Source organism: Apis dorsata, unplaced genomic scaffold (genome assembly GCF_000469605.1).
Source record: "Apis dorsata unplaced genomic scaffold, Apis dorsata 1.3 scaffold_133, whole genome shotgun sequence".
NCBI classification, from domain to species: Eukaryota; Metazoa; Arthropoda; class Insecta; order Hymenoptera; family Apidae; genus Apis; species Apis dorsata.
The window spans coordinates 1,175,570-1,192,939 of record NW_006263426.1 but is presented as its reverse complement, the minus strand read 5'-3'; the positions used below and the strand labels follow the sequence as shown (position 1 = coordinate 1,192,939).

General features: G+C 30.7%; 2 protein-coding genes across 3 annotated transcripts in view; one reads left to right on the top strand and one right to left on the bottom strand.

Moving 5' to 3' along the window:
- LOC102677096 (synaptotagmin-10-like) overlaps positions 1 to 17,234 on the bottom strand; it is a 51,722-nt gene extending 34,488 nt beyond the window's left edge. Inside the window, exon 1 of one of the 2 annotated variants that reach the window (XM_031509232.1) lies at positions 16,929 to 17,234. In XM_031509232.1, coding sequence (XP_031365092.1) covers positions 16,929 to 17,019 — 91 coding nt within the window. In that variant the 5' untranslated portion in view covers positions 17,020 to 17,234. The remainder of the gene's footprint in view (positions 1 to 16,928) is intronic. The other variant, XM_006613088.2, reaches the window with a different exon arrangement.
- LOC116185228 lies at positions 387 to 12,022 on the top strand. Its single transcript, XM_031509233.1, has 2 exons — positions 387 to 601; positions 11,438 to 12,022. The coding sequence occupies exons 1-2, from the start codon at positions 452 to 454 to the stop codon at positions 11,738 to 11,740; spliced, it is 453 nt and encodes a 150-aa protein (XP_031365093.1). The 5' UTR covers positions 387 to 451; the 3' UTR covers positions 11,741 to 12,022.
- Positions 17,235 to 17,370: the final 136 nt, after the last annotated feature.

The following is a 17,370-nucleotide window of genomic DNA, read 5'->3' as shown; positions in this document are numbered from 1 at the left end:
AAAAAAAAAAAAAAAAAAAAAAAAAGAAAAGAAAAAAAAATTAAAAATATTATACTGAGGCTGAAAACAAATTAATTAAAAATTAAAAGTATTGTTCTTTATTTAAAAATTATTTGCATTGTAATATATCTTTCATTTATATTATAATAACATAAATCGTATTCGTATTATTAATAATACAAACTTAGTCAAAAGTATAAAAATAATAAAATTATATGTAATGTATAAAAATAATAAAATTTCGATTTAACGTTAATTTTTAAATATATCACGAAGAATAATTTTCTTTTATATTTTTTTAATAATTATTTTTTCTAATTATTATGAATTTAGTCACGTGCAATAAACAACAAATTTTTTTATCACAAATTACGATTTTTAAATTAACTTATCGCGAAGAATAATTTCCCCTTGAAGAATAAAAATTTCTCCGTATCCGTAGACGAATCTGATGGAAAAACTGACGGAGGAACAGGAAGAGAAACTCTGCCTGGCTAGCCTCCCTTTGCGCAACTATTTGATGAAATACGTGTTGCCAACCTTGACGCAAGGACTCATCGAAGTTGCAAATTTGCGTCCAGACGACCCAGTTGATTTTCTCGTAAGTCGAAAAAGCAATCCACCTTACCGCTTAAGAACGCGTTTGATGCCGCGGAAATTAGCTACGAAACTTTTCTCCCTCCTTCGTCTTTTCTTAACATGACTTTTTTTCCCTCTTGTTGATTTCCAAGTTTAAAAAACGGATATAGTGCGTTGTAAAAGAATATTATATTCATAATAGAGTTTTTAATCGAACGAGATTAATCGAAAAAGATTATTGATTTAAATTTTATTTTATTTTCTTTCTTTTTTTATCGATGATTTAAATTCCCTCAAAAATATATATTTCTCTTTTATTTTATGAAAATTTAGAATGAATTTACCTGAAAATCAACATTTTTTAAATAATTTCATCAATTTCTTTTACCTCTTTTTAAGACTCTATTATCTAATGAAAATTTCACGTTGAAATTTAGATCAATATTGAAAGTTTTTTCATAAAGTGCATTTTATATTGGTTTCATATTTTATAAAATCTGTCTCCTATATTTCATTATCGTATAATTTATATAGAATAATATATATATATAGAATAAACGATTAAAAAAGAAAGATGAAAAAAATTGGAGCTTGTATAGATCAATGTCATTCTAAAAAGAAATACGATAGTTTGAATTTTATTATTTATCGAATGAGTATATATTTTTAACAAGATTTTGCAACGTGTTAACGAGATGATAACAATGTTAAAACTCACTCGTCACTCGATGACTCGAGCATGTAATAAAACAGTTTTCGTTTCGATGGATTTATCACGAATATTTCGAAATAATAAACGATCATTTCAAGTATCGAATCTATATATACATTAATCGTATTGGATTAAACTGAACATTTTTTTTTTTTTTTTGGCAATCGATTCGTTTTGGATAAAGTGAGATACTATTCAAAAGGGGAGCATTCTGTTTCAGATTCTGAAGAGATCTTACGCCATAGTTATTTCATTTAAAAACAACTGCCGTTAAGTTGTTGACCTACCTTAATCAAATTATCTTCTCCACAATTTAACTTGAATTTTTCATTCATTTGTAATTTTCCTCCTCGACAATTTTCCATCAGTTCATAATGGTATTTATTCTTTCAAGAATTTGACAATCTTATTAATCGCAAGGCAATTTTATTTAAAAACGAAATGTTTATTTTGTACGGTGTTCACTATACGTGATAATATTTTTAAAAATGAAATACAAGAAAAATTCGAACTATTTCCAAAAAAATTACACGAAATATTATAAAAAATTCTCCAAATCGACGACAAGTACATTAAAGAGAAACTAAATCGTCATTTAGTTTCGATCGTAAATCGAAAAGCTTAATCTCAAACGATCAAACGTCAATTCGAAGAAACATTATCTACTCTAAAAAATTCAATAACGATAAATAACATAGCTTGCAAACCAAATACAATGTTTGTATATAAATCCATTACAAATCCATCGACGATAAATCGAAGAAATCCCCGTCAAACCCATCATCCCTTTCCCAACAATACTTGCCAATATAACAATAACACGCAGCAACCACGACCCCTCCTCCCCCTCCAATGATTGACGTATCGACGTTTCTTGATCCGTTTCTTACGACGATTAAACAACGATCCACATGGAACGTGGAGCATGACGAGGCGCGGATTAATTCTAACGGTCGATCACCCTCCATGCCACCCTCCTCCCCTTCTCCCGTTAATCCGCTCATACGAAGGACGTTCGAGGAACGAACTCGAGGTCGAAACACGAGGGGCATATCCTCGTCGAACGTTTGCATCACGAGACATCCGCCGCCTTCATCGATCCGCCCCTTTCTTTTATGTAAGGTGAACGAGACGACCGGGGAGAGGGGAGAGATGGTCTAAGGGGAAGGAAGAGTGAAATAACAGCGAGGTAAATTTCTATTACGTTCGGTAACCTCGGTCCCGGCGGGCCTTCCAACGATTCGTATCTCGCGTTTCGGCTCGTGCCGCGCGACCTTCCAACGTCCCTCGTTCAAGGGTCGCTTCATGTATCGGCTGTTTCGTTACGCCGCTACAAGTTGTGCGTTTTACGAGCAACGCCACTCGAAGAACCATCCACGACTCGTTTTTTACCTCCCCCCTTGCCTCGAATCTCGACGATCCTTGAAAAGGTTATCTTAAAAGGTAGTGGAAGGGGAAGTGAGTTCATTCTGGCAGAGGTTTTTTAGGTTTTAGAATGGTTTGTCGGGTTGCACAATGGTTCACAGTGGGATTTAGTGTAGGTCAGGATTGGAATTATCGTTGTTGGATTGTGTGAGGGAGAAGGGTAGTTCGTTACATTCTTCAAGAAAGGGAAATGTTAAATGGGAAAATTGGAAAATTGGAATTTTTGATTAAAAGTTGATAGAATTAAGAGATCTCTATGTGTTAATTAATCGTTTCATCATTGTGATCGAATTATATTACATGTTTTTATTTTTTAAATTTTTAAATGTATATCTTACGTATAAATATTTGGCAAGAAAATGAATGTAATTAATGAAACTGAGCGAAGAAAAGAGGCCAAAGCGTTTAAAATTCAAGTTCAAGGTAAGAAAGTGAATTACGAGGCAAGAATGCCATAATTGAAAATGAACATTTGTTGCAATCCGTCGAGGCTTCGATAGATCTAAAGTAGGCGTAGGAACGAGCCAATGCCTTTTCATAAGATGGAATCCAAACAAGAATTTATTCGATTGCGGGTCTTCGAAGCTTTTTCAATCTTCTTCAAGTGACATTATATGTTGACTCAAGTTCACCGTCGTAACGCGAGTCTGAACTCGCCACTGATTTCATTCGTTTTCTAGAAAACATTTCCTCGTATTTTCCTTTTGAGAGAAAAATTTCATGCATCACGTAGCGCGAATTGAATCATCTCGTTGGCGAATTTGTTCTTTAAAACGCGATCAAGTGATAAATTGGCAAATGTATCTTTTCGAAAAAAAAATGGTACGATAGTTAATCGGGGAAACGTTTGATTGTGATCAATTTTATTCGAGATAAATAAAGGAGTTTGAGAGTTATCGTTAATCGTTAAAGGATAATTGCTTTCAATTTTATATCTTTTCCATATATATCCTATACGTAAAAATAAAATTTTGAGAATAAAAGAAGAAAAATTATACTTGTATAATTATACTTGTATGTATAATTTCTTTTAAGCGTCATCTTATCAATTCTATATCTTCTACAAGTCGTGAAATTTTAACATAACTTTTATATCGTTGTTCCATCAACTTCTAATTGAATAATTAAATTGTACATTAGTGCTCACAAGTGCAAAGTTCAAAACTATAAAATCCGAAGTTATGTTTTTAAAGTTGCGTTAAGAGGATCATTATAGTGTTGTTATATTACTTTTTTTCTTATATTTTTAAATTTATTTCCATCCAAGAAATGTTCATTCCAACGATCGTAATTTGCAATAGCCACTTGATTCCTTTTAACTTTGACGACCAACAAAGAGCAATGAATCCTAATTACCACTTAAACCACTAATTCCTTCAAATATTGACTGGTCTATGATATTACAGTGCTAAGAGTTTAATGCTAAATTTGTTAATTAATCGTTGAACTTAATTATTCTTCGTAAAGCTAGAATATATTTTTTTGAAAGAAAATCTGATTGTCTCACGTTTTAATTAAATTTCTATATTGTCCTTTAATAATGATACATTAGCACCACCGTTATCCATCATTATTCAAATATAATATCTATCTACCATACAAATATTATTCCTCATTGTTCTACTAATCAAATAGGATATATATCCTTAATTACATTAGCATGAAATTGGAATTACATACGTATCAAAATTTTATATGTATTGAAATCTGTAATGAAGAAATATACAATAATGAAGAAACACTTTTCAAAAGTCTTTTTAAAAAACGATCAACATTACACAAATAATTGTTGAAAACTTTGAAACATATACTATTACGTAAAATGATACACAGAATATCATAATAAATATACAATATTATAAAAACGACGTATATCTAAAAAAGCTACATAACACATCAACTACTTTGTAATCCAAGAAACGTGTTTATTCATAAAAAAAAAAATTTTAAGAGATAAAAGAGAGTCGCAACAATTTTTTTTCTTATTACATCATCTGATGTTATGTCAACATTTTGGACAACCTAATACTTGTAACTATAAAACTCCTCATCGTAGTAAAATCATAATAAACTCTCGCAATATCGTGCGCGGTTCGCGTGATTATTCACGAAATGCGAACACCTGGGACGCAAAATCCACGATCCTCTCCTCAATGTTATTACATTTAACGTTGGTATGGTTGTAACGACCGCGAAAACTTTCACCGTTATCGTGAAATTCCACGCGTAGAGCGTACGTTGAACCACTCGTGCTTCACATGTAACTTCTCTCCTCGACTCGTTCGATACTTTTAAGCTGCGCTCTCATTTCTCTTTCTCTTTCGAACTTTTTTTTTTATAGAGACAAATATAAGAGAGGTTCGACAATTTTTAAATCGATCAAGGTGTGGATAAAAGATATGGAGGAAATATTTCTTTACTTTTCTTTTTTGGATGCTTGGTAAAGCAATTGAGATGTGTTGTTACGTTTGGCCGGAAAAAATTGAGAAAAGTATGAATAATATGTGAAATAATATATAAGAAATATTGGAATAAGAAGGATATTATTATATTAAAGTGTTAATGTATTCGTGGGATATTTTTAGAAGGCTGAGATTGAAATATATTTCGATTGGTATATAAAAGTTGACGAAAATAAATCAATTTCTTCAAAACGAATTTTAATTATTTATAACGTATTGTAGATCGATAGTTTTACTCAATGGTCAGATATATTTCCATATAAATACTTTATCGATAATAAAAACTCGAGAATTCTTGTGTGCATCGGAACAGAAAATATGAGAATTATCATGATCCATCCGCAATGTACCGATAAATAAATTTCAAGTGATATTTTTTCCACTTTTATACTTGTTTTTAAGGGATATTCTATAAATATATTAACACGTTGATTTGACCCTGACTTTGTATATTGATAGATAAAGATAGCGAATACATTTGAGAATGAAACTTTCGCAATTTGCTCCGCAAGGATAGTAGTTTTCGCGAGTGGATTGTGTCGAGAGCGAACCGACATAGTAAAGTTATGGTAAAACTAGTATTGGCCAGCTGAAATTATTATACAAGTAATAATAATATTGTATTATTATAACTTTTGTAGTAATTTTATTGCCGGATAGTCAATCTCGATGTAGAGTGCACTTACGAAAATTACTTTCAAGAGCATTCGAATAAATCGTTGGATGAAAATGTATCTAAATATATCATATCGTATTTGCATATTATAAATTTAATTATATTAAATTTCCACTCCACGTGAAAAATAAAGGGTTTACAAATATAAAGATGTAAAAGCTTAAAAGTCGATAAATGCAATTTAAAAATGTCCACTTACTCTTAAGAACATTCGAGCATTAAAAGCATTAAAAGTGTCTCTTCCTCATTATTTATCAAGATACGTATCAAGATTTGAATAGAAGAAATAAGTGAAAAAATAAAGAGTTCGCAAACATAAAAGCTTGAAAACAGTATCTCTCACTTACGAACAATATTTTCAAGAAATATTCGGATAAAAGCTTCCATTAAATATATACATCTTTCTCGTACATTTATCGAGATTCTAAATAAGTTTCGAATAAAACTTGAAAGCTTGGAAATCGATAATTTTAGAACGAACATTCTTTTCCTCGCCCGTTTGTTCGTCATTTTTTGGAATCTTTCATCGATAACAAACGATAAAAAGTTCGTTCGATGAGGATAAAGCTTAACAATTGTCGTTGAACGAATATGAGAGATAAGAGACTTTTATTGACCAGGAGGAAAGTTTGAGAAGAAATTGATGCAGAAACGCAAAGTTTTAATGATACATGGAATTCAAAAGAGAACGTTAAAGCTAATGCTTTGAAATTTAATTTTGATCTTTGAATATTGAAACGCGGAAGTTTGTAGTTTCGTGATTGGTACATGTCTAGCGCGATGCAACTGTAATCCGAGTTTGAATTTATCATTTATCGATTTTATGGAGCATTGATCTTCTTCATTAATCATCAATTCATGATAATGGAACAATTTTGTCGTTCATCTCTATTGATATCAAATTATTGGATTCAACAGGATAAAATTGTTTCGAGAAAGGTGAATCTAAGTATTGTGTGAAATTTGTGAAATTATTATATTGTTTGAAGCTTATTCAATTTCTTAAATAAAAAGTATTGACTCAAAAAATTCGAAAACATTTATTTCGCGTTATTCACGATTAATTTATATATTATTATATCGATCATGGATATTTTGAAATGATAACAAGATAATATAAAAAATAAAAAAGCACTTGCATTAATTGAATACAGGGAACACTTTAAGAGTTTTGATTCGAATTCTTTTAATTTTTATTTGATCAATCTTTCTTTTGACGAAATTGATTAAGACAAATTAATGATGTGAAGTTGTAGCAAAAAATAGATTTATATGCCAGTAAAAGTAATGTAAAAGATAATAAAATAATATTTTTTTATTTTGAAAATATGTCTTTGGTTCTAATAATACGTGAAATAAATGTAATAGGCAATATTTTGAGAATGATGTCGCCAATTTATAATACAAGATACTTGTCATTGTTGGGAACAATGAACGACATACTTGCGAACTGACTTTCTTGTACAATATATGTCATCTTTTGTTAGATCCCATAGAAGCTAGAATTGCATTTATTTTATAAAGAGAAAAAGAATTTCTCGATCAGAGCCGGATGCTAAGCCGGATTTCGAACCCATATTTTTTCACTCGACAGGCAATTGATGTTGCCAAAATTTATTAATTTATTAAAAATCGTCGAACGAATTTTCTTTTTATCGAAAATTATAAAAAAAACCTACATAAATGTCTGCAATTGAAACATTATTACATTCTCATGAAATAATGTAATAATTTTCAATTACGGTTTTTACATAAAATTAAAATATATTGCTGACTCAATTTGATCGATGAAATAATTAATAAAGATATTAACGTGGAATTCGATATTATATAGTTTCTCGTTTCAATGCACAAATTTGCAAAATATATTTAAAATATTCATTATTATGCGACAATAGTTCGTACTAGAAATTGAGAGGAAGAATTTTATGTTTTCAAGTAACTTTGTATACATAATTATTATTTATATTATTTTATCACATTAATTATACAGATTTCGACGATTCTAAATTAGATATTAATTTAATATTAATATCGATGAATAATTTTAACAGATTAATTTTGAAACAAAATTACTTTTTCTACTGCGTAATTCGCAAGATTCAAATTTCCATCTTCCTCTTCCATTTCAAAATTTTCTTTCTTGAAGATTCTTATTAACCAAAATACTAAATCATTTATTAAACTTTTAATTGCTAATTTATTTATTACGTCGCTAATTAAAATTTTTCTCAATTTACACACGAACCAAGTCATCGAAGTACCCTCTTATACTTATCCATTATGGAATAATATTTTCATGCGAAATTTTCATCTAGTTAAACAGCACATTGCTTGTGAGATAAATAAACATCGGAGAAATTTGAGAGAAATAGTAAATATCTATCGAAGAGACAATTGTATTCTACAATAACGAGATGCCACGCGCGTCGGTGAGCTTTAATAAATAAACTTCTCGTTCAGCGTAACTTGGAAGTTCAACCCTTGAAACAAGGGGGAAAATGGGAATTAATGATGAGACTTCTAGACGTATTGCTGGTACGATACGCGAAATAAATAAATTCGAATTACAAATGTACACGTAACGACGTGACAGCCATTCAAATTTTGGGATATTAATCTTACTCGTCAGAGATTTATCTAAATCTTACTTATGAGATTTAATGAAAAATATCATGCCGTTTATCCCAATGAAATTATAATGAACAATGAAAAGTGTTTATAAGATATCAACAAAATATAGTATCCATTTCAGTACGATGAATTGTAGAATTATTTGTTCATTAAAACGAGATTAAGTGAAAATTGTGCCATTTTTTTCAACGAAATAATTAAAGAATATTTAAAGCATTAAATTGTAAAATATTTATAGTTTGTGATTCCACGTGAATCACATTCATGTGGAAATATTTGATAGAATTTGCATGGAAAATTTTTGTAAATATTTAACAATAATATATAGTAGATTAAATATAAAGTATATATATACATATTAATGTTTAATAAATTTATTTTTAATACTAATTATAATTCTTCTAAGTATTTTTTTTTTCATTTATTTTTATTTATTCAAAGTTTATTTTATATATAAGAATATTCTCGTGATTGTACATATAATATGTAAAATACTTATGACATTCATACGTATTTAATCGAATTGATATATTTTAATCCACAGGAATTGTTGGTTTATCGTCGATTTACTGGTTTAAATAATAGAGAGATGAGATCGAAGCACATTTATGCTTCTTAGTCGCATCTTCATTCGAATCAAGTTTCCGAGAATTGGTAGACATTATAATTCGTTTGCTCGTTCAATTACGTAAGACTAACGAGGATTGTCTTCGAAAGAGGGAATATACTCTTTTAATGAGGAAATCGATTTAATGGGGATCTGATAACGAATCGTTTGATTCTCTTGTTTGAATGATACTGAATTCTTCGGGGTAGACTTTAGACAGAGTTTTATTCGATATTAGGAATAGAAAATGGAAGTTATAAGAATTAATAAAATATTTTTAATTAATAAAATGTTCTATTTAATGGATTTTTAAAAAAAATAATTTTATAGTTGAATTATATCTCTAAAAATTTTTCTAAAATAATCTTGCTGAAGCTGTTTTAGCTTTTATTTTCTCAAACGAATATTTTTATATTGTTTCTGAAAATTTTTAATTATATTTTTAATTCTTAAATCGTCTTGAAATATTTTTAAGAAACGAAAAATGTTCCAGAAAGAACACTTTTTTTCCTAAAAGTTAGTAGAAACAAAAGAAAGCGTTAGTAAAAGTTTTTCACCTTTCCATACTTATTTTTGTATCACACTTCGAAAAAGATTTTACACTTTATATTCGTCTTTAACTTTAACGGCTTTCAAAAGTTTTTCTTTTTTTTTTTTTTTTTAGACAAAATTACATTTTTCAAGCAGACAGTGTGCAAACTTCGAACATGATCTGTAAATAAACTGAAAACACTATGTACCAGACATATCGATTCTTGTCTGTTCAAACAACTCTTACTCCCCTGTGACCTTGAATTATTCGAAGGTCGCATCATAGAGATTCATTGAATTCGCTTTCTTTATCGAAGTTTTTATAAAATAAAGATAATGTATTTTGATCTTTATAAAGAAACTTTATAAAAAAAAAATTATACAATATTAGAGTTTAAAAAAAAAGCTATGATTAACTTTATATTCATAAGATTCTTATTCTTTCATCTTTCGATAATTAATGAAATGTCCATTTTTCAAAATCTATATGTTCGTTTATAAACTTTTCAAGCATTGTGCAAAGCTTAAAAAATAAATTATTAATTATTTAATACAGAAAAAAATCTACCAAATATGCAGTTTTTCTTTTTAAACATAGTTTTTCTTTCATAATATAATTAAAAAAATAATAATTGATCTAATGGTTCAAACTCTATAAACTTAGATTAAACAGTATTAATTACACATATATAGGTTGCTCTGAGACCCAAGCACGCCATCTATTACATTCAACAAATTAATAAGCACACATTCGCTCACGAAATAACTCTTTCAACCGTTTCACATTTCATCAAAATGATATCATTAAATTCCATCGAAAATATTATCAAATTAAAATTCTCTTTTCATATCTCTTCAAACAATTAAAACTTCGATATTCGAAAAAATTCTAACACGATGAAAACAATCAATTTTTCAGGATTTTCCAATTATTTTATTCTCAGTGGATTTCTCGCTAAGGAGTTTCGAGAATTATTCTTTCAGATTCTCTTTTCGGAAGTAAAATCGATTTTTCCTTTTTATTCGCACGAAATCGATGTGCCAACGTCAAAGAAACAAGAAATGATCGTTATTTGTTAAATAACGAAATGGAGAGCAATCGAGATTGAGGGAGGAAATGGATCAAAGAATGAGACATGACCCATTTTCAAACGGGACGCGTGCATGTGCGCTGGAAATGGCGTCACGAACGCATCAAACTTCCGGAAAGAATAACGAGACGCGTATTATACGTGTCGTTTTGAGGGCATCGTGTATTCCAAGTGCGTGTTCGCATCGAGTAATTTTTCACAATCGTTTTCAATTGAACAATTGTCGATAATGCCTTTATTTCGCTACGAATGAAATGGAGGACAGTGTATTTTTTATATTTCTCGAATTTTTGAAATATATATTCTTACATGAGGAAAGGAACGATAAAATACGGACGAAATAGAATGATTTTATTTGGAAATTTTTTCGTTTCTTCCTTTTTTTTTTTTTTGTTATAACGATTCGAAATGATATTTAAATATATATTATCTTCTATCTCTTATTAAATTATAGTACTAAATAAAATGAAAATTACTTTCTTAACTAATTTATGACATAAGATATACAAGAACTATCGCTTGTTCGAATTAAACGTTGGAAAAAAAAGCGTAAGATAATCATTTTTAACTTTCACTCTCAATCTTTTTACTTCAACAAATATCGAATTTCCAAACACAAACAGAAACAAATTTGTCAATTACTCGTGAAACGATCACCGATAAAAATATTTCGATATTATCAACACCCTAAAATTTCTAATTCCAATCCCTCTTTTCCAGGCTGAATATCTGTTCAGGGAAAATCCAGAGGGCAAGATGTTCGAGCCGGAGCACACGAGCGCTATGACCTCGATTCTGAACATGATCGACAAATTCAATACCTTCTTGCTTCCCGAGGAAGAGGTGAGCAGCCAAGTATTACAACTGTTGAAACGGAAATCGCTAACGGAAGAAATAGAAACCACCGATTCGGACGTGTGCACGGCTCAAAAGACTTATGTCACACCGTGTTACACTTATGACGACGACACGTGCGTTGATGAAGAGACCTCCGAGATGACCGAACCCGACGAAGAAGATTGACGAAACTCGAAAACAGGAAGATGCAGGTCCCGGAGGATTTGCATGTTTGGCCAAACGGATTGATAATTAATTAATCTGCACGTGACACGATAATGGCAATATTTGGTTTGGCAACGTCATCCGGAATTCCTGTAATTTGTTGAGCCGTGCATACTAATGAATCCTTGCAAAGCGATATTTGCATAATGTATCGATTGCTCGTGCTACGGTCTCTTTGTCTTTTTTGGATCGGATATATATTGAAATTTTGAAATTATAAATTTTTACGAGAAAATTGTTATTCAGTTTTATATTTGCGTATAAGATACTTGTAAAATATATTGATACGTTTTAAGAGGATTGAATAGGAAGAAATATCGATCCGTAAATGTTTAATAATTTTCGTTTTGGATATTCGGATCCGGAGGAAAAATGTAATGAATGAATATATATTTGTGCGAATAAAAGTTAAAGATTATAGAATTATATATAGGATTTGGAAATTTAATAATTATACAAATTTTCTGGATAAATTATGAAAAAAATTTGTTTTTATTCTTTGTGTGTATCGTATTGTTGAAATTATATTGGTTTAACAATATATCGTCAATTATAATTTTGATTCGAGTGACGAATATCAAAATTTTCAAAATAATCCTTGTTTCAATAATTTAATAAATTATTTAAATTTATATATCCATCGAAATTTTGTACAATTCCCAAAGAAAATGAAATAAAAACTTTTTTCATCGATCATTTCGTTTTTAGAAAGATAAAAATAAGTTTAAAAAAATCAGTAATCGTATTATTCAATTACATAATTTGTCAATTATAATTTTATTTCGTTTTATCAAATTAGTATCTTAGAAAACCTTGTCTTAAGTCCTTACAGCGTGCAACAGATGTCCCTTTAGAGGATAGTTTAAGCGATTAAAGGAAACTATGTGTGGAAATGGGATAAATCAAATAATTGGATCTAATTGCAGGATATTTAAAACTTTAAAGCTTTATATCCTCGTTTTTATAACCCATAACGATCCTTTAAAATGTAGTTACAATTATTTTTATAAAGCTAAATAATCTTTTATTTCAGAACATATCGTAATACGTGGATAAAGTGGACATTTTACGAGACGTTTAATCCAACAGGTTTATTTCACAGATAAAATCGCCTTCACTTCTTAATGCGAAAGATTTAAGAGAAGGAAACAAAATAAATTACCTTATGTGTGTATAATGGTAGAAACGTTTGATGCAGAAACATATGTAAGAGTCACTTTGTGAAAAACATTTAAAATAAGTTCACTTCGATTTCTCGAATATTTAATTTTGTTTGACTTATGCATATTTAAAAATAAATTTTATTCAATGTTTAATTGTATCTGATGATAAAAATATATAAATCGCTTTGCGGCGATATAGTATAATTTAATTAAATTTGATCAACAAAGTAAAATTGAAAACGGAAAAATTTTCTTTTACTTAATTTTATTATGATTTTAAAGGTTTTTATAGATATTATAAAGACAATTTTTCTCTTTCCGTATGAAAATACAAAAATATCCCAATACAATTTTTACATTATACTATAGAAACATTCTACACGGCAAACGCAAGAAAATTTCATATTCCAAATCGACCGAAAATTCTTCAAACTCAAATACAATGACAACGTTTCTGTGTCGTCATAGAAATAAAACGATGTAAAACGTTAAAAAATGCTATTTAACTTGTTAATCGAATCGCTCTTTCTGCCAGAAAGTTCTTTTGGTTAAATTAATTTCAGTACTTTTACTTACATTTTAATATTTAATATTTATCAAAATAAATATAACGCGATGTATATACACTTAATAGATTATAATTGGAGAACGAGTTGATTAAAAAGAAACAACAAATTATTTAAAATATTATTTCGAAAAAAAACGATAAAATAAAATAAAAAATTATTTGAATTTATATCATGAGATCGTGAAATTTGTTTCAATTTCTACAGATGTAAATAATATCGATATATATTTAATAATTACATCTTCCACTTCCGTAGATTCATTTTCGAATCAATGATATTATTTCAACGAACAGAACAAAACAAAATAAAAAAAGTTGCTCAAACCGATATCTAAATAACAAATGTTTAATTTCATAATTTCCACGAATGTAAATACAACAGTCTATATTTAATAGTCATATCCTCCATTTCCTCACGAAACCTCTAAAACATAACTTTATCCTGCCTTCACGTCAATAATTCCAATATCCTGACCCGATAATCGAAGATCCGCTGTTCGATCTCGTTTGTTGATCGTATATCGATAGAAATAGGATGTTACGCGTCATTTATTAGCGCCAAGAGACGAATCGTTTAATCGAAACATATTTCGAGAACCTCCATATGTCGAGATATGATATATGTATAGACTGCAGGATCCATGAATTCTCTATTCGAAACGTTACAGACCTTGACCGATTCACGGTCGTAATATTCGAAAATTCGAGAGTTAAAATTATTATGAGATCGTTATTAACCGCACGTTCGACAAAGAGTTAATTCGATAATAATGGTTTCGTTCTAAGAACCAATTGTTGTAGAATCTTTTACGGGATAAAAATTTTTTTCTTTTCTTTTTTTTATAATAGCCTTTAGGTGTGGTAAAATTTGTCGTTCTACAAATGAAACACGTTCGAAAAATGTTGGAAAGTAGCCAACTGCGTTGAAAATAATGTATATTTTTTTTTTATTTGATAAATTTAAATATTTGATTTTTATTGAAAATGCATGGAAGATGAAATAATATAAATATAATTGGAATAAGCAAGATAATCTTAAACAGAGAGCAAAAGTGTGAAAATTAATTTAAAAGAGTCGCACATTAAAGAATTTGTAATTATACAATAGCAATCACAATTATAATTAATTGAATTTAAATTTCATCAAGAAAAATAGGATGAAATAATTAAGAAAAGTAAAAATAATTAAAATTAGAAAAAGCGTTGTGATTATAAAAATTCAAAAATCACGAAAAGTATTTGAGTAATTTATTTTAAAAAATCTATTTATTTACCACATTTAATTCTAATATTTCACGCGTTAATGATATAAATTGATTATGTAAAACTTTTAATATAATTCGACATAATCAAATGATACTTATAACCATAATAAATATATAATGTTTGCGAATCGAAAGCAACAGGCAGTGAAAAATGTTTACAATGATTCGTAAAAATACATAGGAATTTCAAATTCTTTTAGCTGACATTCATTTATTAGTTCGTTCGAGAATTTCTTCGTTACTTTAAGTGAAAAATCGCGGTGTCAAAGTGAAAGAAGAAAAAGAAAGGAAAAAAGAGGAAAAGAAAGAGAAAAAAGGAGAAGAAAAACGAAGAAAACAACAGGCGTTAAATTCGATATTTTAAGCGGATCGGAATCTTTTCGATATGGAATATGTTGATTTTCTGTCGCACAAGGTATTACAATATTTCTGAGGATGCACATCGTGAGCTTAAAATTCGTACTCGGAAGACTATGAACACTTTATCGAGCCATAGGCGATCTCACGAGGCCAAGGACGATGCACATTGTTCCGCGTCTTTAATATGACGTAGGTCTGCTCCTTTTGCCGTGAACATTTCTAGGTATCTATGCTTTTCCCTGTTTTCCCTTTGAAAACAAGCGATAAATTGCTCTACATCGGGAAAATATCGATAAAGGTGCATTTTTTACAATTGTCATCTTTCCCATCTTAAATCTAGAATTATTCGTGAAATAATTCGTCTACGATTCGTGCACGAATAGTATACTACGAAGTGGAAAAATGATATTATAACATGAATTTTCTAATTTTTATAAAAAAATGTTATTTTAATTTGTAATAAAAATATGCGGAATGATTGATGAGAATTCAAGTGATTTTTCAGATAAAAGATTTTTTCACTGATACCATTCTTTTTAGATCCTGGTGCACATAATAAATCACGTTGTCGTTTTTATCATCTTTGATATTTTTATAATATCCATCACGTTCTTTTTTCCTCTTTCTCTCTCTCTCTCTCTTCTTTCTTTTCTACTTTTTATCGGATAGTTAAGGCCATAATTGTTTCTTTTAACTTTCACAACGGACCATTATCGATCCCTCATAAATATAAATAGAGTCAATGTGTGCCAAGTTCAAAACGATACGCAACACCTACACGATCGTTGTGTATCGTCTGCTGAAAATATGCCACGATAATAAATCCCGACACGCGGGACGACGCGTCAAAACATTGGAAAAAATTCTACGGGACGAGATTTTGTTTATTCTTTCGAACTTGCCAACTTTTATCCTTCTAATAAATAAAGAGACAAGATAAAGTAAATACAATTATTCGACGATGCTATTTCAGGAAACATTGTATCTTTATTTTTATAAAGTGGAAGAATTTTCAATTACGTATCGAGCTCGAACGAATCCATAATTCGTTACATATAGCATATTCTTTGCTTCAACAGGTAAAACGTTCCTACGTCTCGTCATTTCCTTACTCCATTTCTCTTTAACATCGTGATATATCGATTCAAAATTATCGATCGCGTCGAAAATAAAAGTCCTCCCTCCCTGAACGCACTCCCGAATTACAACAACAAAATCTCGAAACAGAAATAGATCGATTTTACGCACAGATCCAATCTCATTCGGGATATATAAATATACTCGATCCTGAATTTTCGAAGGGAATTGCCAAAGAGATACAGTGAAACGATTCGACGGAATATCAAATATCACCTCGAGATGCTTACGCGGCGAGTAACGTATATAGCCAGAGCGCGGCCAGTATATCTGTATCTTCAAACACCTGTTAGCAACTCGTGTGGGCGGCTCGCCACATCGCCTTTAAATTCTCGCCGTGATTAAGCGGCTTCCTCTCGTCCACGATTCAATCGTATCCCGTTGCGTCCCGTTCAATCGTGTCCACGCTGGACACGATTTTTTCCACGCGGTTTTCTTTCGACTCGTCGTCATACTTTCCTCACTCTTCACTTCGTTATATCGCTCGCGTGGCTTCGTGATATCTCACTCGCGCGCACGAAGAGACCACGGTGAATACACGGTGAAGAATACGCGCACCAAGCACCGCGGGAAAGAATGAACGAAAATTAGAAAAAAAAAAAGAAAGAAAAGAGAAGAAGAAGAAAAGAGAGGAAAAGACACCTAGAAAAACTTACCGGCATAACCTTGCACGGAATAATTCGCTTCCTCGCTGGGGACCACGTTGTCCTCGAGGACGCTCTCCGATGCGGTCTTAACGACACCCATATCCTTTCCTCCTCTCCCGTATACGGTGTACACGCTGTAAGAGTATAGAACGAAGTAAGGATGTTCGACGATGGATTACCTCGGCTTGATCGTGCCGCGTTGTCTGCCGTTGCCGGAATGCTCGGCGCCGTTTCGTCCACTTATTGCGTCTGCGTCCGCGCCTGCGTTATCCCACTCTCCCTTGAGCCCTCCATCCTTCTTCCCTCCTCCCTCCTTGACCCCTCGCGTGCGTATACACCCCCTATCCCCTTCTGTTCTTCCTTCACCCCCGTGCACATCCGTTCCTTGGCCAGGAGAACACGTCACAGGAGAACAAGGCAATCTCTAGGCCAGGGTGAACACCGCACACCT

Bases quoted from the DNA above. Each gene is read 5' to 3' on its own strand.
- LOC116185228 (XM_031509233.1), top strand. From the start codon at position 452: ATGGAAAAACTGACGGAGGAACAGGAAGAGAAACTCTGCCTGGCTAGC. The intron at 602-11,437 runs GTAAGTCGAAAA...CCTCTTTTCCAG, and splicing joins ACGACCCAGTTGATTTTCTC to GCTGAATATCTGTTCAGGGA.